Genomic DNA, 22,559 nt, shown 5'->3' with positions numbered 1-22,559 from the left:
TTTGCAGGTCCGCTTTTGTGGTGGATCTTTCATCGCTTGCAGAGCGAGAATATGACTTTCATGGGCAGCCTACCGCCGTGTTTAGCTTTTCTTGAGTTTGCACTGCCTTTTGTTCGGACAGCTTCTCGACAGAGTTTATAAAAATGGGTCACTTTACATACGTAATGGCGGAAAGAAACATGCTCAAAGTAAACATCTAAGACAAAAGCAAGTAATGAGTGTAATTATAAAACCCAATATATCTTGTAAATTTGCAAAAAAAAAAAGGTCACTGAAATTGTTCAGAATCTTTTCGTCAGGACAGCCGATTTCCATGATGAAATTTTAGTCTTTCGGTGACCTGGAAAGAAACAGAAAACAGAGACACGCATGTGCCCACCGTTTTCATTAAAAAAAAAAAAGAAAAAAAAAGAAAAAGTAACCGGAGAATCTCCTGGAAAATCGAACAAAAGTGGGTCTGCAAACCTTCCCTGTTGTCTCCCCCACTGCACTGTCATTGACACCCACATCATTTTTATGATTATCTTCGTTGTCATCCTGATGGTGTTGGTGTGGAACAGAGAAGCAGACAAGAGACACTATGGCAGTGTCTACCCACTATCATTGACACCCACATCATTATTATGATTGTTATCATCGTTGTCATCCTGATGGTGTTGGTGTGGAACAGAGAAGCAGACAAGAGACACTATGGCAGTGTCTACCCACTATCATTGACACCCACATCATTTTTATGATTATCATCGTTGTCATCCTGATGGTGTTGGTGTGGAACAGAGAAGCAGACAAGAGACACTATGGCAGTGTCTACCCACTATCATTGACACTCACATCATTTTTATGATTATCTTCGTTGTCATCCTGATGGTGTTGGTGTGGAACAGAAAAGCAGACAAGAGACACTATGGCAGTGTCTACCCACTATCATTGACACCCACATCATTATGATTGTTATCATCGTTGTCATCCTGATGGTGTTGGTGTGGAACAGAAAAGCAGACAAGAGACACTATGGCAGTGTCTACCCACTATCATTGACACTGACATCATTATGATTGTTATTATCGTTGTCATCCTGATGGTGTTGGTGTGGAACAGAAAAGCAGACAAGAGACACTATGGCAGTGTCTACCCACTATCATTGACACTCACATCATTATGATTATGATTGTTATCATCGTTGTCATCCTGATGGTGTTGGTGTGGAACAGAGAAGCAGACAAGAGACATTACTGGGGTGTCTCCACACTATCATTGACACTCACATCATTGTGATTGTCATCATCGTTGTCACCCTGATGGTGTTGGTGTGGAACAGAAAAGCAGACAAGAGACACTATGGCAGTGTCTACCCACTATCATTGACACCCACATCATCATTATGATTGTTATCATCGTTGTCATCCTGATGGTGTTGGTATGGAACAGAGAAGCAGACAAGAGACATTACGGGGGTGTCTCCCCACTATCATTGACACCCACATCATTATGATTGTTATCATCGTTGTCATCCTGATGGTGTTGGTGTGGAACAGAGAAGCAGACAAGAGACATTACGGGGGTGTCTCCACACTATCATTGACACCCACATCATTGTGATTGTCATCATCATTGTCATCCTGGTGGTGTTGGTGTGGAACAGAGAACCAGACAAGAGACATTACGGGGGTGTCTCCACACTATCATTGACACCCACATCATTGTGATTGTCATCATCATTGTCATCCTGGTGGTGTTGGTGTGGAACAGAGAAGCAGACAAGAGACATTACGGGGGTGTCTCCACACTATCATTGACACTCACATCATTATGATTGTTATCATCGTTGTCATCCTGATGGTGTTGGTGTGGAACAGAAAAGCAGACAAGAGACACTATGGCAGTGTCTACCCACTATCATTGACACTCACATCATTATGATTGTTATCATCGTTGTCATCCTGATGGTGTTGGTGTGGAACAGAAAAGCAGACAAGAGACATTACGGGGGTGTCTGCCCACTATCATTGACACTCACATCATTATGATTGTTATCATCATTGTCATCCTGATGGTGTTGGTGTGGAACAGAGAAGCAGACAAGAGACATTACGGGGGTGTCTCCCCACTATCATTGACACTCACATCATTATGATTGTTATCATCGTTGTCATCCTGATGGTGTTGGTATGGAACAGAGAAGCAGACAAGAGACATTACGGGGGTGTCTCCCCACTATCATTGACACCCACATCATTATGATTGTTATCATCGTTGTCATCCTGATGGTGTTGGTGTGGAACAGAAAAGCAGACACTATCATTGACACCCACATCATTATGATTGTTATCATCGTTGTCATCCTGATGGTGTTGGTGTGGAACAGAAAAGCAGACACTATCATTGACACCCACATCATTATGATTGTCATCATCATTGTCATCCTGATGGTGTTGGTGTGGAACAGAGAACCGGCGGCGGTGGGGACCAGCCCAAAGCTCCAGAGGAGGCTGGAGACACGGGCGACTCCATCAAGACCCCCTCCAGTGGCATGGCGCCTCTGGGCGAGGCGGCCAAGGCCTCTCGCTCTGGTCGCGGTCCTGAAGGGGAGGACAGGTAATTGTGGGGGGTTTGGGGGTGGGGGAGGAGGGAAGGGGGGGTGGGGTGGGGGGGGGGAGGGGAGGGTGGTTGTCAAGTGGATTACAAAGACCACATGGCAGACTGTTGTGTGATAATACACAGACCACATGGCAGACTGTTGTGTGATAATACACAGACCACATGGCAGACTGTTGTGTGATAATACACAGACCACATGGCAGACTGTTGTGTGATAAAACACAGACCACATGGCAGACTGTTGTGTGATAAAACACAGACCACAGCTGATGACACACTGTGTGATAATACACAGACCACAGTTGATGACACACTGTGTGATAATACACAGACCACAGCTGATGACACACTGTTGAGTGACAATACACAGACCACAGCTGATGACACACTGTTGTGTGATAATACACAGACCACAGCTGATGACACACTGTTGAGTGATAATACACAGACCACAGCTGATGACACACTGTTGTGTGATAATACACAGACCACAGCTGATGACACACTGTTGTGTGATAATACACAGACCACAGCTGATGACACACTGTTGTGTGATAATACACAGACCACAGTTTATGACACACTGTTGTGTGATAATACACAGACCACAGCTGATGACACACTGTTGTGTGATAATACACAGACCACAGCTGATGACACACTGTTGTGTGACAATACACAGACCACAGCTGATGACACACTGTGTGACAACATACAGACCACAGCTGATGACACACTGTTGTGTGACAATACACAGACCACAGCTGATGACACACTGTTGAGTGACAATACACAGACCACAGCTGATGACACACTGTTGAGTGACAATACACAGACCACAGCTGATCATAAAGGTGAAGGACAGACTGATGATTATTGTGCGGTGGTGGTGGTGTGTGTTCCCTGCAGTTCCCACAAGCACAAGGGTGAGGGTGGCGAGGCGGCCTCACTTGGGGACGGTGCTGACGACAGCAAGGACGCCAGTCTGAAGAACGTGCTGTGTGAGTAGTGTGTGTGTGTGTTGGGGAGGGGTGGGGTGGCGGTTTGATTTGTTTTGATTGGATATGGATACTTATATATATATATATATATATATATATATTGCCTATCCTCGGTCGAGACCAAGCGCTAAGCGCTTTACAAACACAAAGTCATTTGCACAACAGGCTTGCCCACCTGGGAAGAGCCGACTGACGGCTGCCATTGGGCATTGGAGGAGGTGGTCAGGGGGGGAGGGGGGGGGGGGGAGTAGTTTGGAGAGGAGACGGGAGATAATGAACGAGGATGATGACAGTGTGAGAGGGCGGGGGTGGTCGGGTGGAAAGGGGTGGAGGGGGGAGTAGTTTGGAGAGGAGATGGGAGATAATGAACGAGGATGATGACAGTGTGAGAGGGTGGGGGTGGAAAGGGGTGGAGGGGGGAGTAGTTTGGAGAGGAGATGGGAGATAATGAACGAGGATGATGACAGTGGAAAGGGGGGGAGGGGGGAGTAGTTTGGAGAGGAGATGGGAGATAATGAACGAGGATGATGACAGTGTGAGAGGGAGGGGGTAGAAAGGGGGGGGGGGGGAGTAGTTTGGAGAGGAGATGGGAGATAATGAACGAGGATGATGACAGTGTGAGAGGGAGGAGGTGGTCGGGGGGGAAAGGGGGGGGGGGGGAGTAGTTTGGAGAGGAGATGGGAGATAATGAACGAGGATGATGACAGTGTGAGAGGGAGGGGGTGGAAAGGGGGGGGGGGGGAGTAGTTTGGAGAGGAGATGGGAGATAATGAACGAGGATGATGACAGTGTGAGAGGGAGGAGGTGGTCGGGGGGGAAAAGGGGGGGGGGGAGTAGTTTGGAGAGGAGATGGGAGATAATGAAGGAGGATGATGACAGTGTGAGAGGGAGGGGGTGGAAAGGGGGGGGGGGGAGTAGTTTGGAGAGGAGATGGGAGATAATGAACGAGGATAATGACAGTGTGAGAGGGAGGGGGTGGGTGGGTTATGTGCACATGTTTGTGATGTGAGAGAGGGAGAGGGGTGGCATAGGTGCTTTGTGTTTATGATGTGAGACACAGAGAGAGAAAGAGAGAGAGAGAGAGAATATACATGTGTGTGTTTGTTGAGGAGGAGATTAACGTTAGAGGAGAAATTGGGAATTAGTTTGTGTGTGTTGGGGGGGGAGGGGGGGGGGGGTGTGTGTGTGAGAGAGAGAGAATGTGTGTTTGGTTCATTCTTTACTTCAGTGATTTTCCCTCTAAGTATCTTCCATTTCCACTTTATTATGTTTTATGTATTTAACCTACATGTTTATTTTTTAGTATTTCTTTTTCTTTGATGCTAATGTATTCTATTAAGATATCGAATAGATATTCATGTAAAACATGCTGTTTTCGGGATAATTGCTCCACAATATTGGCACGTAGGTGCGGAAATTAACTAAATTTTCAAATTTATAGTTTGAATTTGGCCAAAACAGCAATATATGTTGTAATTTGGAGTCTGAACTATGCACTGGTGCAAAAAACTGGATTTACCCCAGAGGACCCTCAGCACTGTTCCTGCCTGTAGCGCAATTGAATGCAGGGCGAGTTATCTGTCATTTTGTGGGAGATGGTCACATATGTGTGTAAGAGTGTGTTTAGGTGGGAGGGGGAGAGAAAGAATGAGCGTATGTGTGTATGAAGGAGTGACAGAATGTATTAATGAGAGAAACAATGGATTTTGTGAGTGTGTATGTTTGTGTGAGAGAGAGAGAGTGAGTGCATATGAAAATATTGGCATAGAGAGAGAATGAACTTTGTGTGTGTATGTGAAAGAGAGAGAGAGAGTGTATGTGTATGTATGTTTGTAAATGCAAGCTTGCTTGCAGAAACTGATAACTTTTCAGTCGCTTTTTTTTTTTTTTTTTTTTTTTTTTTTTTATGAGAGAGTAGACTTTTAGTGATGTGTGGTAAATTATGATCACAAACAAACTGCATAGTGCGTCAGAATCATCGTCAGCTGGTCCCTTCACTTGTCCTGCAGATGAAGACGACTACGAGAAGATTTCCTCTGACGAAAGCGACTTTGAGGCAGATGATGGAGAAAAGCAGGCACAGAGTGAGTGCAGTCTTACACTTGGTAATATATATGGTTAAAAAAAAAAGGAGAAAGATTCATTTGTGTGTGAGAGTTATCAGTTTGTGTGTATCATCACTCCTCTTTTGCAACATCTCCACTGGCTCCCTGTCTCACACCGAATAAAGTACAAGATCAGCACTCTGTGCTACAAATGTATTCACAAATCAGCCCCTTTCCTATCTCTGTGGCTGCCTTCACCTCTACACTCCATCTCGTTCACTACGATCAGCTTCGGATCCACTCCACTTACGCATACCCAGATTCAAACTCTCGACTGTTGGCCGCCGTTCTTTCTCTGTCTCTGGACCTTGCAATTGGAATGAACTTCCTCTTTCGCTTCATCGAGTCTCCACACTCAGCTCTTTCAAGTCTGGCCTTAAAACCCACCTCTTCCCAAAATAGCCTCCCTTCCCTGCCTCTTCCTTGTCTTTAGTTTCTCCAGTTTTAGAGTCATGCGTGCGTGAGAATGACTGGTGCAAAAGCGCTTTGATTTGTCTGTGCACAAGATTCTGCGCTATATAAGTACCATTATTATTATTATTATTATTATTAAAGAATGTTGGTAATGACTTTAACTTTGTGAAGAGTCACTGGAGTCGCTGTTGCGTCGAAGAACTGTTCACCGGATTCTTCTAGGTCTGTTTGCTGTGTGTCATCTTCTATGTCTCCACAAATGGTTTCTCCATCCTTTCTCTAGTGTCTTCAGTCTTCTGGGTTGTTTTTTTTTCTTTTCTTTTCTTGTTTTCCCCTTCTTTAGCTTTACCCATGATGCTTGTACATAGCAAGATGTGCGTGTGGTTGGTGTGGACGTATAGAAATATGCCAGAATGTATTGGTTACAAACAGTAATTTTGGACAGAGGGTTTGGGTAACAGTGACAAATGTACTTTCTTGCAACAAAGATTTTCATTACATTTATAATTTTGAGAAAAAAAAATTGAAGAAAAAAGTTTTAGTTGATCATTATATAAGAAAACTTAAAGCTGGTCAACAGTTCTGGGATGATGTTTAGATCTTAGAACACAGAAATGAAAACTGTTCTGATTTGAATTGCATCATGCACCTAGTTTTGTTTGGAAACAAGAAAGTTAGAATAATATAAGGCAAACAAAATGATGGATCAGGTAATGAAATATTTGATCAGATAATTTAATTTCTGAAATATTGTGTTTATAAATGTAAATGAACTGAAACAAAAACCTGGCATACTTAACTTTCAGATTTTTTGTTTGTTTTATTTTTTTTTTTTTTGAATAAGCTGTAAAAGAATGCATTGCTTGAAAATGAAGCCAGTTGAATTGTGCAGTAAGTGGTATCTGTGCTAAAGAATTAAGAGAGTTATTTCATAAAGGGAAAAAAAAAAATTGAATCATGCTGTTGTGTTTTCTTTTTGTTCCTTGTAATAAACATTTTCCCTCTCCACCCATTGTTGTCCAGCATTTTGGTGCTGTGTCGCCTTTCACATCCTGATAGTCTGTCACCATGGTGAGAAGAAAAGAAACAGCATTGTCATCACATCAGACTCTCAGGACCTACCCCCCACACCCACCCACCCCAACCCCCGAAAACAGAGTATGGCTGCCTGCGTGGCGGGGGTAAAAACAGTCATACACAGAAAAGCCCACCCAGGAAAGTAAGTCAAAGTTAACCCTTTCGCCGCCAGTCAATTTGGAGTGCAAAATTCCCTTGTGCTATAAACACAGAAAGTATAGTGTCTAAAAGTAGCTGGGGAAGATCCCCTGTCATGTGTAGAAACTATGGCCTATCCTTCCACCAGACTTAAAGAACAGTAAGGTTCACATGGATAACAGACCCATGATCTGGTCACCTTTCAGTGACATGGGTCCTCTACCTAGCTGCTGCATAAATGTGAGTTTGGCAGTGAGAGGGTTAAAGCCGAAGCTCACAAATGAAGAGGAAGAAGTGTAATTTAACATATAAATTTAGCATAATTTTAGTGTTGTTGTTATGATAACAGTTTTTCTCCTCTTTGTAGCTTCAAATCTGCTTTGAAAAAGGCTCGCTCTCTTTTTTTTTTTAAGATTAAGAAAAAGAAAAAAAGTATAATACAAGTTCTTGTTCAGTCAGCAGTCAGAAGAAAAACCAGTGCGAAAAAAGTGTGTAGATTGCTGGATGAAATGTGTCTTAGTCCATCACAAATGTGTGTGTGTGTGTGTGCATGACGCTCGTGTGTGTGTGTGTGTGTGCTTGCGCGCACGCTTTGTGTCTGTGTGTGTGTGAGAGAGAGAGAGAGAGATCTTCAGTTTAACGTCTATTCACCACAAGTGTTATTGGACAGAAAGAAGAGAGGTAGTGAAGAAAGAGAGGGATTGCTTGTGAATATTAGTGTAGGAAAGTGTTGATGTATGTTTTAGAGGAAATGAAAATAAGTCTATTATCAGAAATAAAAAGTTTAGAATTTAAAGAGATGGTGGTGTGTAATAAATGAGGAGTTATAGGAGGGAAATTAGGTGTATGCATATCAACAAGTAGTAACTTACATCAACAAGTATTAGCTTACAATGTATATATGAATAATGACATTGATTAAAATACATCAAAGGAGGATACCAACTGGCCTGGAGTATAAAATTTGCGAAAACAATCGAAGCAATGAATTATCTTTGCAGTGGCTAATGGAACATTGGTAGAAAAGTGATCAACTACAGCTTTTGGTATTAACTATCTCATGCTTGGACAGTGGATGAGTAGATGGGTTACAGTTATTTGATTACTGCATGTACATTATATATATATTGTGTGTGTGTGCGTTTGTGTGTGTGCGTGCGTGCGTGTGTGTGTGCGTGCGTGCGTGTGTGTGTGTGCATGCTCATGTGTGTGTGTGTGTGTGCAGACATTGTCAGCGTTCTGGACATTGACTGGGCCAGTCTGGCCAAACAGCCTGCTCCCAAGCAGACCACGGGGTCTCTCCTGAAGCGCTTCCACCCGGCCAACGTCTTCCGTCAGATCGGCGTGTCACGTGCCCTGGCCGGGGACTCCCTGTTTGAAAAGATCGAGGCCATCTGTAAGGAAGGGGTGCCCGCGGAAGGTAGGAATCCTGATGGTTCTGTGCTGAAGGGGGTGGGGGTCGGGGGGGGAGAATATGGGGTGAAACAGGTGAAAATGAGAATGTATCATTTTTGTGTGTGATGATAGTCAGTCGTGTCTGACTATGACCATCAGAACAGCAGAGGAGGCTTTAATTTCCATGTGGATCAGTAAAGTGTTTTTGAACATGCTGTTCCAACTATCTGGGCTAGAATTTGATTATAGTGGAGAGTGTCTTGCCCCAAGTTACATACATCCCCACTCTCTTGGCCAAGAGGGTTTTAGGACAGTCGGCGTTGGGATGGTTCCTGAAGGGCCAACTAGCCCCCAAGGCTGCAGCACTAAGAACCAGTGCAATTTTGCCTCCTAGTTTGAGAGTGACAGTCCTTCACAAAAGATTGACCTGTAAATGCCTTCCCACTGCAGTGGAGAAACCATTGATCATACAGCTCTCACTTTGCTGTTGGCCCAACTGTAAGCGTAATAATAATGTGTTAATAATGTACATTTGTATGGCGCCCTTTTTCTCTTTGAGAGTTCAAGGCGTTTTACGTGAGAGAAAAAAGTGAACAAATTACATGAACTACAAGTGACCACTTTCATTTTTTTCTCTCTCTCCACACTCTCACCTCTCCCTCCCTCCCTCCCACCACCCTACCCCCTTTATCCCTCATAAGAAATGTAAACTAGCACTGGATTAGATCATGTTTGGAAAAATCAGTTCACTTTTAGTGTTAAAAGATTAAAGTATGCTGTATCCAAGAAGCTTGAAAATGAATATATAAAATTTTGGAAACAGAAACATGACAGTTCATCTAAATTAGCATTTTACAAGAACGCTGTGACAAATTATAAAATTGAACCGTATTTAAAGAATACAGCAAATACACAATACAGGAAAGCACTGACCATGTTACGAATCAGCGCCCATTACTTACAAATCGAACAGGGAAGATATAAAAATACACCAAAAGAACAAAGACTGTGTGATACTTGTAACAGTTTAGAAGATGAGATTCACCTTTTAGACAATTGTGAAAGTACAATACTTACGGACACAGATTCCTAATCGATATATGTCATCCAAATGCAAAGCCTAGTGAATTGATCCTTTTAACAGAAATACAGCCAAGGCTGGCGAAATTTGTTCATGAATGTTTCTCTTCTTAATATGCTCATGTTTATATGTTTCATTGTGTCTTATAAACTTTAAGGTTTTATGACAGTAAAAAGTATGCTATTCTGTTCTATTCTATTCTACATGCAGCGTGAGTTGGCAGGCGTGGGGCGGTGTTGGAGAAGCAGGAAGTTTAGAGGGCACTGGGTGCTTTGGTGTTTGTGAGGATTGAATTGTTCAGGTCATGATAAGACGTTTATATGGTGCGTTCAAACCTGGCAGACTGCTTTTTTCACTAGCATGTCAGACACGGAGCACACAAGAACAATGGAGCCGCTTTGATTTTGTTACTTTTTGTTTGTTCTCAGTTTTGATTAAAAAAATTTTTTTTAAATCATTGGCATTCGGTCTTTCTGTTTCTTGTTACTTTTTTTTCTTCTCAGTTTTGATAAAAACCATTTGTATTTGGTCTTTCTGTTTCTTGTTGCGTCTTTTTCTCAGTTTTGAATTAAAACCATTGGCATTCAGTCTTTTTGTTTCTTGTTACTTTTTTTTCTTCTCAGTTTTGATAAAAACCATTGGCATTCGGTCTTTCTGTTTCTTGTTACGTTTTTTTCTTCTCAGTTTTGATAAAAACCATTGGCATTCGGTCTTTCTGTTTCTTGTTACGTTTTTTTCTTCTCAAATTTGAATTAAAACCATTGGCATTCGGTCTTTCTGTTTCTCGTTTTTGATTTTCATTTACTTTAATTACTGGTGGTTGTTTTGTTTTTGGAAAAAAAATTTTTCCCTTGGTTGCAGATAACAAAGAAAACGTCAAAGACAAGAACTGTTTGTTTTTTAATGATTTTTTTTCTTCCTCCGTTGGTTGCAGATAACAAAGAAAACGTCAAAGACAAAGAGAACTATTTGTTTGTTTTTTAAATGATATTATTTTTCCCCAGGTCGCAGACAGCAAAGAAAACGTCCAAGACAAAGAGAACTATTTGTTTGTTTTTTTTAATGATATAATTTTTCACCTGGTTGCAGACGGCAAAGAAAACGGCAAAGACAAGGAGAACGTGGACCAATCAGCAGAGGCCACGACACAGGCCAAGGGCGGAGCCAAGCGGATGGACACCAGCCTTCAGTCAGATGTTCCTGTCCTGCACATGGCGGCCGTGCGGCAGAAACGGGAGCGAACCAACCTCCTGCGCAACCTGGGCCCTTTCCGCCGGGCCCTGTGCGCCCGCCGTGACCTGGAGATACGACGTCAGCTGTGTAAAGTGGACAAGGTGAGGGGGAGGGGTTTGGGGGGGTTCTTGGGGTGGGTCGGGGGGGGGGGGGGGGGGTTGTTTTTTCTTTGTTTGCCTTAATATATTATTGATAACGTTACATTAGTACTGTGTCTTTTTTCTTTTTGAGAGCGCACGATGCATGCTTTACGTGAGAGAAAAAGTTGCAGATTACATGAACAACTCGTGACCACTTTATGGGGGGGTTTTTTTGGGGTTTTTTTTCTCTCTCCCCTCTCTTATCTCCCCCTCCCACCTCAGACCCATCCCCCCTTTTCACTTTCCCTTTTACATGCAGAGGGAGTTGGCAGACATGGGTTTTGTGGGGAGGGTGGGAGGGGGGTTTTGGGTTGGGTTGTACTTGTTGTTTTTTTTGTTGCCCTCATTCACATTGCAAGTCCACATAGCAAATTCTTGTTTGTTTTTCTCTTCTTCTTTTTTTTAACTTTATAAAACGATTTGTGTGTTGTGGTGTATCAATGTAAAGACATGACTGTGCACTGACACATCAGTGTAAAGACATGATAGTGATGTGTCAGTGTAAAGACATGACTTTGCAGTGACACATCAGTGTAAAGACATGATAGTGATGTGTCAGTGTAAAGACATGACTTTGCACTGACACATCAGTGTAAAGACATGATAGTGATGTGTCAGTGTAAAGACATGACTGTGCACTGACACATCAGTGTAAAGACATGATAGTGATGTGTCAGTGTAAAGACATGACTTTGCAGTGACACATCAGTGTAAAGACAATGATAGTGATGTGTCTGTGTAAAGACATGAATGTGCAGTGACACATCAGTGTAAAGACATGACTGTGCAGTGACACATCAGTGTAAAGACATGATAGTTATGTGTCTGTGTAAAAGACATGACTGTGCAGTGACACATCAGTGTAAAGACAATGATAGTGATGTGTCTGTGTAAAAGACATGACTGTGACACATCAGTGTAAAGACATGATAGTGATGTGTCTGTGTAAAGACATGACTTTGCAGTGACACATCAGTGTAAAGACAATGATAGTGATGTGTCTGTGTAAAAGACATGACTGTGACACATCAGTGTAAAGACATGACTTTGCAGTGACACATCAGTGTAAAGACAATGATAGTGATGTGTCTGTGTAAAAGACATGACTGTGACATATCAGTGTAAAGACATGACTTTGCAGTGACACATCAGTGTAAAGACAATGATAGTGATGTGTCTGTGTAAAGACATGAATGTGCAGTGACACATCAGTGTAAAGACATGACTGTGCAGTGACACATCAGTGTAAAGACATGATAGTGATGTGTCAGTGTAAAGACAGGACTGTGCAGTGACACATCAGTGTAAAGACATGATAGTGATGTGTCAGTGTAAAGACAGGACTGTGCTGTGACACATCAGTGTAAAGACATGACGCTGATGTGTCAGTGTAAAGATAGGACTGTGCTGTGACGTGTCAGTGTAAAGACATGACAGTGATGACGATGCGGGTGTGGTGTGTCAGGTGTATGAGCAGCCGGCGGTGTTCCCCACCCACGTGATGGACACAGACCTGTGCAAGCTGAGCATGCAGCTCTTCCGTCAGGGCCGCGACTTTGTGGAGCGCAAGGACTCGGAGTGCGACGGCAAGATAGAGCTGGCCATCTGAACGGGCCGGCGCCACACCGGGACTGCACTGCGAGAGAGAGAGCGTGTGTGTGTGTGTCGTCGGAGAGTGTGCCTGGTTGTCAGCACCTGGGTCTGACATGGATTACACGATCTTTAATATTTGATCTTCTGCGTGTGTGTGCACACAAAGGGGGTTCAGGCACTGGCAGGTCTGCACGTATGTTGACCTGAGAGATGGGAAAAATGTCCACCCTTTACCCACCAGGCGCATTACCGAGATTCCAACCTGGGACCCTCAGATTGACAGTCCAACGTTTAAACCACTCGGTTGTTACGCCCAGATGTGTCTTGATAGGAGTGTGTTTGTCGAAAGAGTGATGTATCTTTGACGAATCTTGTCCAAGGTGTCTGTGTGGAAGAGACTCCTGAGGAGGGACAATCCTAACAGACTGAGGGCAATCCACTTGTAATAGTTCAAGATACAAGATATAAGAATACTTTAGTTTTAAAAGAGATATTATTGACATGTTCACTGAAGAAAAGGCGACATGTTCTTCTGTTTTTTTTAGTGAATGTTTCTGAGAGTAGTTGGGATTTTGTGTGTGTGTGTGTGTTGTTGTTGATGGTGGGGTTTTTTGGTGGTTGGTTTGGATTTTTTTTTTTGTTTGTTTGTGCTTCAGTGTATGTGGGTGTCAGTTATTCATCTGCTTTATTTTTTTTTAAAAAGATAGATAAAACAAAAAAAGAAGAACAGACAAAACCAAAAAAACCCCACCACCCAAATCTGAGAGAAACAATTTTCTATCCAGGCGTGAAAATGATGAAGGAGGAATTTCTGTCATTTCATGGAGGAATCCATGTCAGTGTAAATAAGAATAAGACTGTGTATGGGAGAGTCAGCACGTGTGCTGGCTTAGTAGTTTGGAGGGGTGTAAGGAGGAAGGTGTGCAGTGACTAAGAGCCCATCTGTGGGAAGGGAATTTATATATATGTGTGTGTGTGTGTGTGCGTGTGTTCTTTCTTTGTTCACTGGATCGTGGGGAGATTGGTATGCAGTCTGTCCTACCGTCCCGTATCTTTTTTTCATTGACTGTGCAAGTCTTGTCTCCAGCAGGAAAAGTTATGGTTGTATGTGTGGTGAAATATTTGAAACACACACACCAGGGCTTCCTACAGTTGGTTTGCTTTGAGAGTCCACAGGTCTCCCACTCAGGTGTTCTTGGGAGTCCTCATGGGGTTCTAGCAAGTCCGATCAGTCGCAGGTCAAGAAACCTTTCTTTCATCCAAACACGCCACACACTGCCTTTCAACCAGTTCACACGCACACACAAATACACGTGAGTGAAAGAGATAGACACACTCACACACACTCAAATACACGTGAGTGAAAGAGATAGACACACTCACACAAATACACGTGAGTGAAAGAGATAGACACACTCACACACACTCAAATACACGTGAGTGAAAGAGATCGACACACTCACACACACTCTCTGAACTTTCTGATCGACGTCGCCTGATTCAGAACCAGTCTTTTTGTCTTGTTTGCATTTTGGTGCGTCAAGCCACGATAGCGGAGGCATTCTGATTTCAAACTGTGTGACAGAATACTGGACAAGCCTCGTTGTGAGCGTACCGGAAATGGGCAACAGTTTTCTGTAAAGGGAGATAAGACGAAAATAATGAACGTTGCAGCAGTTGCCGATTTCATGAAGACTAGATGCCGACCGAAAACTGGTGAAACAAAAAGGAGCCAGCACTGTGGTTTGACCGTGATCGTTCACATTTCGATTTCAGTAGTGCATCCCGCGGACTCCCTGCCAAAACTCTAGTGTGTCCTCTATCATTTTAGAGAGTCAGGGATGCACATATATGCATTACGGAAGCCCTGCACACACACACACACACACGTAGATGTCAGTTGTAATGTCAGGTGCAGCCAGACCTTTCACCTTTATTGACGTAATGAACAATGAGGACGGTGACCGTCAAACTCCAACACTGTTATTGACAAAAGATCTGATGAAAGGGTGCAGGATTCAAGCAGTTTGATGGATTTAGTATTGTCACAGCATCATTATTATTGCTTTTGTTGGAAATCAGTTATATTTTGTGACACGTCTTTTTTTTTTTTTTTGCTTTTTTTTTTGTGTGTGGCTGTTGCAAAATGTTTGATGTTAGGGATAAGGCAAGCTGTCAGCTTGTAAAAGGAATGTACAACTAAACAAAGCAGTCATCTTTCAGTATTACATTGTCCAGGTCAGGTTGGTAATAGCTGTGTGGAATGACTGACTGTGAAATTAGCAAATGTGAAACGTCGTTTCCAGTTCATGCCTATCACTGCCATACCTCCTTGAAAGTATCCGTCTGTCTGTCTGTCTGTCTACCCATCTGTCTATCTACTTTGAAATATTATAGCCTGTAGTTTGTATCTTCAAGCACACACATTTACATTAATTTTTCTTTGCTCATGGGCAGTTACTCCCACGTTCACTCGTACACACAAGTTGGCTGTATCATGTAAGACAGTTTTATGTAGGCAGTCATACTCCGTTTTCGGGGGTGGGGTGGGGGGGGGTTGCATGTTGGATATGTTGATTCCATAATCCACCAAGCGATGGCAAGGTACATACTTATTTTATCTTTTGCATTTGTATGGTACACACACGAAGGGTGTTCAGGCGCTGGCAGGTGTGCACATCTCTCCACCCTTTGCCCACCAGGCATCGTGACTGGGATTTGAACCCTGAACTTCACATGAACCCTGTACGTGAATGATCAAGCATAAAAGATGTCAAAAGAAGATGAGGGTCATGAGGAGAGAGAGAGAGGTTTATTTCATACACTGCATGACAGAAACAATACAAGGAATAAATCAGTGACAGTTTTGTCATGTTCTTCATAAGATGCTTGCAGTTGAAAATGTGTGCGAGATGGAGAAAGCTTTCTTTGTCAGTTGGATGCTTTCAGCGTTGTGATGATACCGACTGTCGTTTGTCCATCTGTCACACTGGCATAAGTGTTTGTAGTGTTCAGATTTGATACCAGTAACAACGTTCACATCTGGAAAAATGTTTTGAACGGAGGATCTTGTGCTTGAGCTTAAATATCTCACTCATGGGAGTGACTTGTGTGCTTCGTTCAGGGGTTACAAAATAGTGTGAATTATCATTAAACAATCTTGTGCGAGTTTATTGTTGCAGATATTTGAAAAAAAAAAAAGAAGTTAAATTCGTATGTTGTACATAAGTTTGAATTAAATATTGTCAGATTACTTTTGATCTGACTTTTGTTGTTTTGTGAACATGAGGTGTAATGAATGCTTGTGATCTGAACTTTTAACATAATTTTACTCAAATCATTATTTTGTTGTAAATAAATTCTTTTTATTAAAAAAAAAAAAAAAAAGATTTTGAAAGTTACATCTCCATCTCTACAAACATGGCTATTATGGCGAAACATTACAATAGAAAAAAAACACCCACCTCAGAATCTCATGATACTATGATCAATACAATAAAGACTACCTTTGGATTAAAATTAAACAGTTGACAATCACAATGTATTAATTTCAATAAGAACCAATTTTGATTGAACTTCATGACAAAATAGTCGATACAACAAGAACCATCTTTGACTGAGTGTCATGACAATGTAATAATTTCAATAGGAACCAAATTTTATTGAATCTCGTGACAGTTTATAAAGGACACCAAGAAACAAATTCTACAACAGTGTAAAAAGTACAACAAGAACCAGCTTTGAATCCCACGATAATGTAAGTGTAATGAGAATTGAACTCTGATTGAATTTCAGGATAAAATAGTAGTAAAGTACAATTGAATTAAGAACCAGTTTGATTGAATCTCACAACAATGCATCAAGTACAATAACAACCAGCTCTGACAGACTCTACTGACAATGAATTAAGTATATAAATAAATCAACTTTGACAGAATCTACTGACAATGAATTAAGTATATAAATAAATCAACTTTGACAGACTCTACTGACAATGAATCAAGAACCAACTTTGACAGAATCCACTGACAATGTATTAAGTACAATATGAACCAGCTTTGACAAAATCCACTGATATTGCATTAAGTACAATAAGAACCAACTTTGACACAATCCATTGACAATGAATAGCAAGTTTTACAGAATCCATTGACACTGAGTTAAGTATATAAATAAATCAACATTGACAGAATCCATTGAGTATGAATTCAGTACAATAAAAACCAACTTTGACAGAATCCATTGACAATGTAATAGGAACAATAAGAACTAAATGTGAACCTCATATCAAAGTACACTAAGAAACAACTCAACTCTCATGACAAAGTGATAAGGACGATAAGAACCAACACTGAATCTCATGACAATGTAGTAAGCACAATAAGAACCAGCTGAGGAAAAATTCCTCTTTTCTATCGCTTTCTGTTCTCCCCTTTCTCTCTTTTTTTTCTGTTGTTCTCTCCCTTATTCACTGGACTATACAGTAGGCATCCTTCAGTCTCAGAAGACGATGGAGTTGCGCTCTAGGTGTTTATTCTGGTACAGCGTCGGGTGTGGCTGACCAGTCCGACGCGGGAATGACAGTCCCTGTGGCAGAGGGCACAGATGAAGTCTGACGCTGGTCTGTCTGCCTGGGCTGTAGCCTTTCTCATTCTCTTTTCCTCGTGCTGCTGAGCGAGTGTCTCTTCGAGCTTAGAAAGACCTTTTTGCACAGTCTGTCTCCGGGCTGACCGAGGGCTGTTGCTTCCCAGTTGTTCTGGTCGATGTTCAAGGCTTTTAGGTCCCTCTTGCACACGTCTTTGAATGGCAGCTGTGGTCTGCCTGTGGGACTATAAATAACGAAACAGGGGTGAATTGCATGAGCAATATCTTTGCAGCGCTGAGTTTGCTCAGCATAAAGAATTTTCCTAAATCTGTGGAACTGGTGTAGACTTGGGAAAATTCTTAACGCTAAGCAAACTTAGCACTGCAAAGGTTGCTGATGCTTCTCGGTCCTGTTTCGTTATTTATAGCCCAGTGACTAAGGGAGAGAATAACAGGTAAAAAAAATTTTTTTTTTTAACCCAGAGAAAAGGCAGAACAGAGATTGATAGAAAAGAGGATTTTTTCATGGAGAAGATTTTCAGTTTCAGTTTCTCAAGGTGGCTTGTTCACTGAGTTTGGACAAATCCATATATGTTACACCACATCTGCCAGGTATAGATTCCTGGATGACAGATAACGATTAAGTTGAGTGAACACATTGTGAAAGAGTCATTCTCATGAGTGGTACACAGCAGAATATTAACAAGCGAGGAGCAGGTAAGAAAGCTTCACTTGGAGAGCTAGGGTGTAAGGAATGGAAAAGTTTGTAACGCAACCAAAAAAGGTATGGTGAGTGGTCAAAAAACATCCCCCCAAAAAAAAAAACAACAACAAACAAAAAACCCACACTGGTTACCATGGTTACTGGGCAGATGTGGATGATGAGGAAGAGGAGGAGGATGGACGGTATTTGAAGGGAATGTCCAGGTGACCCAGTTTTTCGGAATACTCTCTGTCAAACATTTCGTTCTGTTCCACGGTGAAGTGGTTCCTCCAGTCTCCAACCTCACCTGCGATACAGGACGAACCATCGTCATCATCGTCAAAATAATCATCGCTATCATCATTGCCAACATCATTGCCAACATAACATCATCATTTTTTTGTCGATGGAAACCTACAGCTAGAAATGTACAGTAATTCGGTCAGTCCATTCCCGTACACTGGTGTTGACCAGGGGCATAATTATCTGGAGGGTTTGCATCCATCAACCAGTCAACCAACCACTGAAAACGACCCGACAGTCAATAAATCAAACCAGTTCAATCAGTGAATGAAACAGCTCATTGATCAAGTAAAAGTATCGAGATCAATCAACCAGCCTTTATATATATATATATATCTATCTTTTTTTGTTGTTGTTTTTGTTGAGATGCCACACTCATCCATGTTCTGATGCAGTTCTGCATTTTATCTAACACGCCCACCCATCCATCATCTATAACAGTTCGTTCTGCTCCACACGGTCATTTTCTGCTCTGTCCGACCCTGACACCTTCCATCCACCCATTCATCCATCAACACCACACCCCTCCGCCACCTCCATCCACAACCCAACTGTCCACCCCATCCTGCCCAAAGTACCTTTCATCCACCCGTCCACAACCCACCTGTCTGTCCACCCTAACCTTTGACCCCCTGCTCCACCCTAACCTTTGACCCCCTGCTCCCCCCTAACCCCCCTCCATCCATCAACACCACACACCTCCTCCATTCACAACTCACCTGTCTGTCCACCCTAACCTTTCACCCCCCCCCTCCTCCATCCATCAACACCACACACCTCCATTCACAACCCACCTGTCCACCCCATTCTACACCAAGTACCTTTCACCCATCCATCCATCCATCCATCCATCCATCAACACCCCCCCCCCTCCATCCACAACTCACCTGTCCACCCCATTCTATACCAAGTACCTTTCACCCATCCATCCATCCATCCATCAACACCCCACCCCCACCCCTCATCCATCCACAACTCACCTGTCCACCCCATTTTACACCAAGTACCTTTCACCCATCCATCCATCCATCAACACCCCCCCCACCCCCTCCTCCATCCACAACTCACCTGTCCAGCCCATTCTACACCAAGTACCTTTCACCCATCCATCCATCCATCCATCAACACCCCCCCCCCCTCCCCTCCTCCATCCACAACTCACCTGTCCACCCCATTCTACACCAAGTACCTTTCACCCATCCATCCATCCATCAACACACCCCCCCCCACCCCTCCTCCATCCACAACTCACCTGTCCACCCCATTCTACACCAAGTACCTTTCACCCATCCATCCATCCATCAACACCCCCCCCCCACCCCTCCTCCATTCACAACCCACCTGTCCACCCCATTCTACACCAAGTACCTTTCACCCATCCATCCATCCATCCATCCATCAACACCCCCCCCCCACCCCCCACCACCCACCCACCCACCCCTCCTCCATCCACAACTCACCTGTCTACCCCATCCTTCACAAAGTTCCTTTCATCCACCCGTCCACAACCCTCCTGTCAATACATCCTGACCTATCATCTTTAACCCACCCACCCACCCACCCAATCCATCAACACCACCCCCCTCCCCACCCCTCCACCCACAACCCACCTGTCCACCCCATCCTACCCAAAGTACTTTTCACCCACCCATCTCTCCAATCCCACCCTGTATTATACATATCTACCTTCCCTCTTGAGCGGAGAGATGCTGCTGTCGATGGAGTAACAATAATAATAATAATAATAATAATACCACTCCTTACTGTTTGTTAATCATATCGTCTCCTGCGTCATTATTTGTATAATTTCCAGTGGATAAACCTACCGAGGCAACCATGTGTTTGTTCTGTATTGTCCATGTGTTCTGTGTGGCTTATTCAGGATTAAAGAGGCTATGCCAGTCTTGAATAAAAGCTAATTTGTGTTCGCACATTTCTTCTATCTTTGCTGCTGTGCGGTGCACATGTCAAGTGATCGGTATGAGGACAGGCCCGGCGCTTCCTTTTTTTTTGAGGAAGTGTCTGGGTTTGTTCCAATGTACCTTTTATTTACCTGTGTGCTAGCTGAATCGGTAGCGTAAGCATCACTGACTTGAAGTTGTGTACCTTGTGTAATGGAGAGAGTTACCACTCTTTACTGTTTGTTAATAATAATAATACATATTTTTTCTATGGCGCGATATCCAGCACCAATGCTGCTCAAAGCGCCTTACATCATAGTTGACTATAAACATGCCTTAAAAAAACACGTCCAGATGGTTGGTTATGGGGTCCACAACCCACCTGTCCACCCCATCCCACCCAAAGAACCTTTCACACACACACACACCCGCTCGTCCAATCCCACCCTGTATATTTCTAAGTTGTATTTCTCTTTTTATCACAACAGATTTCTCTGTGTGAAATTCGGGCTGCTCTCCCCAGGGACAGCGCGTCGCTGCACTGAGAGCGCCACCCTTTTTTTTTCTTTTCTTTTTTTCCTGCGTGCAGTTTTATTTGTTTTTCCTATCGAAGTGGATTTTTCTACAGAATTTTGCCAGAGACAATCCTTTTGTTGCCGTAGGTTCTTTTACGTGCGCTAAGTGCATGCTGCATACGGGACCTCGGTATATTGTTTCATCCGATTGACTAGTGTCCAGACCACCATTCAATGTCTAGAAAATATCGGCGGCTGAGCCGTGATTCGAACCAGCGCGCTCATATTCTCTCGCTTCCTATGCGGACGCGTTACCTCAAGGCCATCACTCCACTCACATATATCTATATACATCTATACCTTTCCTCACGAGCGGAGAGATAAGAGTACACGTCCACAAGGCTGACCATCCCTACTTACCCACCCATCCACCCGTTCAATCCCACCCCATATCTACCTTTCCTCACGAGCGGAGAGATTAGAGTACACGTCCACAAGGCTGACCATCCCTACTTACCCACCCATCCACCCGTTCAATCACACCCCATATCTACCTTTCCTCATGAGCGGAGAGATGCTGCTGTCGATGGAGTACACATCCAGGTGGTTGGTCATGGGGTTGGTCTTCATTTTGCTGAACGTGCAGTGCTGGGCGATACGGGACAGGAGATTGTCAGACAGGTGGCTCTTGCCCACGAACCTCGCCAACCGTCGCAGTTCCGTTAGGGGATTCTAGATAGGAAAAACAAATAAAACTACACGCAGGAAAAATACAAAAAAAAAAAAAAAAAAAAAAGGGTGGCGCTGTAGTGTAGCGACGCGCTCTCCCTGGGGAGAGCAGCCCGAATTTCACACAGAGAAATCTGATGTGATAAAAAGAAATACAAATACAAATACAAATAGAATGGATGGATGGATGGATGGTTTATTCTTATAAGGCCATTGCCCCTCATGAACGGGGTGAACAATGTACAACAATATAGTATCTGCATTTGACTAATAATCATAATCTTAATCCTGAGTTCAGCAATCATGAAGTCACTACCGATCGCAACTGGAATGCTTTGTATAAATAAATTGAAAAATTCCTCACAATCCTTTCATTACAAGAAGCCATAAGTAAGCTTAATTAACTATAGTCGACTTGGATATCTATAGAATTTTGATGGAATATATCGTGTTCTCACATCAGTCAATACTGGACAATACAAAACAAAATGCAACTCATCTTCTTTTCCAGTTTTGCATAATGGACAAACTAAATCTTTTTCGGTATGCTTACTATAACGTAATCGATGTTGAGCAATTTCAGAGATACCAAATCTAAACTTAGTCATGACAAATTTCAAGTGTCTATACAAATCCATTCGCAGGTACAATTTAATATCATGAACAGTACAAAACGTCCGATATATTTCAAATCTATCGCTACTTTTAATATGAGAGTCCCACTCTTGCCATCTGCATACAATTAATCTGTCTTTAAACTCATTTATAAACGATCTGACATCTTGACCCCCTTGATTTTCCCATACATATCCAAAACCAAACTGAAACAATTTACAACGGACATTCGAAACCCAGTTTCTCTTATTTCTTGCATCTAGATCAAGTAACATTCTATAAGCTGTGCGTGGCAACCTATATTCCTCCAACCTTGTTAATTTCAGCCAGTAACGGATATAGCGTATAATACAGTTTATGTAAATAGGATATCTATTGGTTTCGCCATAAATTAAATCATTGGGCGTTCGTGTGTCAACCCCTCAAAATTTCTT

General features: G+C 42.8%; 2 protein-coding genes across 2 annotated transcripts in view; one reads left to right on the top strand and one right to left on the bottom strand.

Moving 5' to 3' along the window:
- Window positions 1–16,026, top strand: part of LOC143275497 (uncharacterized) — a 38,681-nt gene extending 22,655 nt beyond the window's left edge. The window contains exons 9-14 of the mRNA XM_076579648.1: window positions 2,447–2,595; window positions 3,508–3,599; window positions 5,609–5,683; window positions 8,559–8,753; window positions 10,899–11,143; window positions 12,648–16,026. Coding sequence (XP_076435763.1) covers window positions 2,447–2,595; window positions 3,508–3,599; window positions 5,609–5,683; window positions 8,559–8,753; window positions 10,899–11,143; window positions 12,648–12,791 — 900 coding nt within the window. The 3' untranslated portion in view covers window positions 12,792–16,026. The remainder of the gene's footprint in view (window positions 1–2,446; window positions 2,596–3,507; window positions 3,600–5,608; window positions 5,684–8,558; window positions 8,754–10,898; window positions 11,144–12,647) is intronic.
- A 2,194-nt stretch (window positions 16,027–18,220) lies between these two features.
- The window catches only part of LOC143275496 (sulfotransferase 1C4-like), a 12,387-nt gene continuing 8,048 nt past the window's right edge, over window positions 18,221–22,559 (bottom strand). Inside the window, exons 6-7 of the mRNA XM_076579647.1 lie at window positions 21,336–21,513; window positions 18,221–18,369 (exon numbers count right to left, since the gene is read on the bottom strand). Coding sequence (XP_076435762.1) covers window positions 18,221–18,369; window positions 21,336–21,513 — 327 coding nt within the window. The remainder of the gene's footprint in view (window positions 18,370–21,335; window positions 21,514–22,559) is intronic.

The sequence above is a fragment of the Babylonia areolata genome, chromosome 30, assembly GCF_041734735.1.
Source record: "Babylonia areolata isolate BAREFJ2019XMU chromosome 30, ASM4173473v1, whole genome shotgun sequence".
In the NCBI taxonomy this organism is placed as follows: domain Eukaryota; kingdom Metazoa; phylum Mollusca; class Gastropoda; order Neogastropoda; family Buccinidae; genus Babylonia; species Babylonia areolata.
This window is presented reverse-complemented; position numbering and strand designations above follow the sequence as displayed.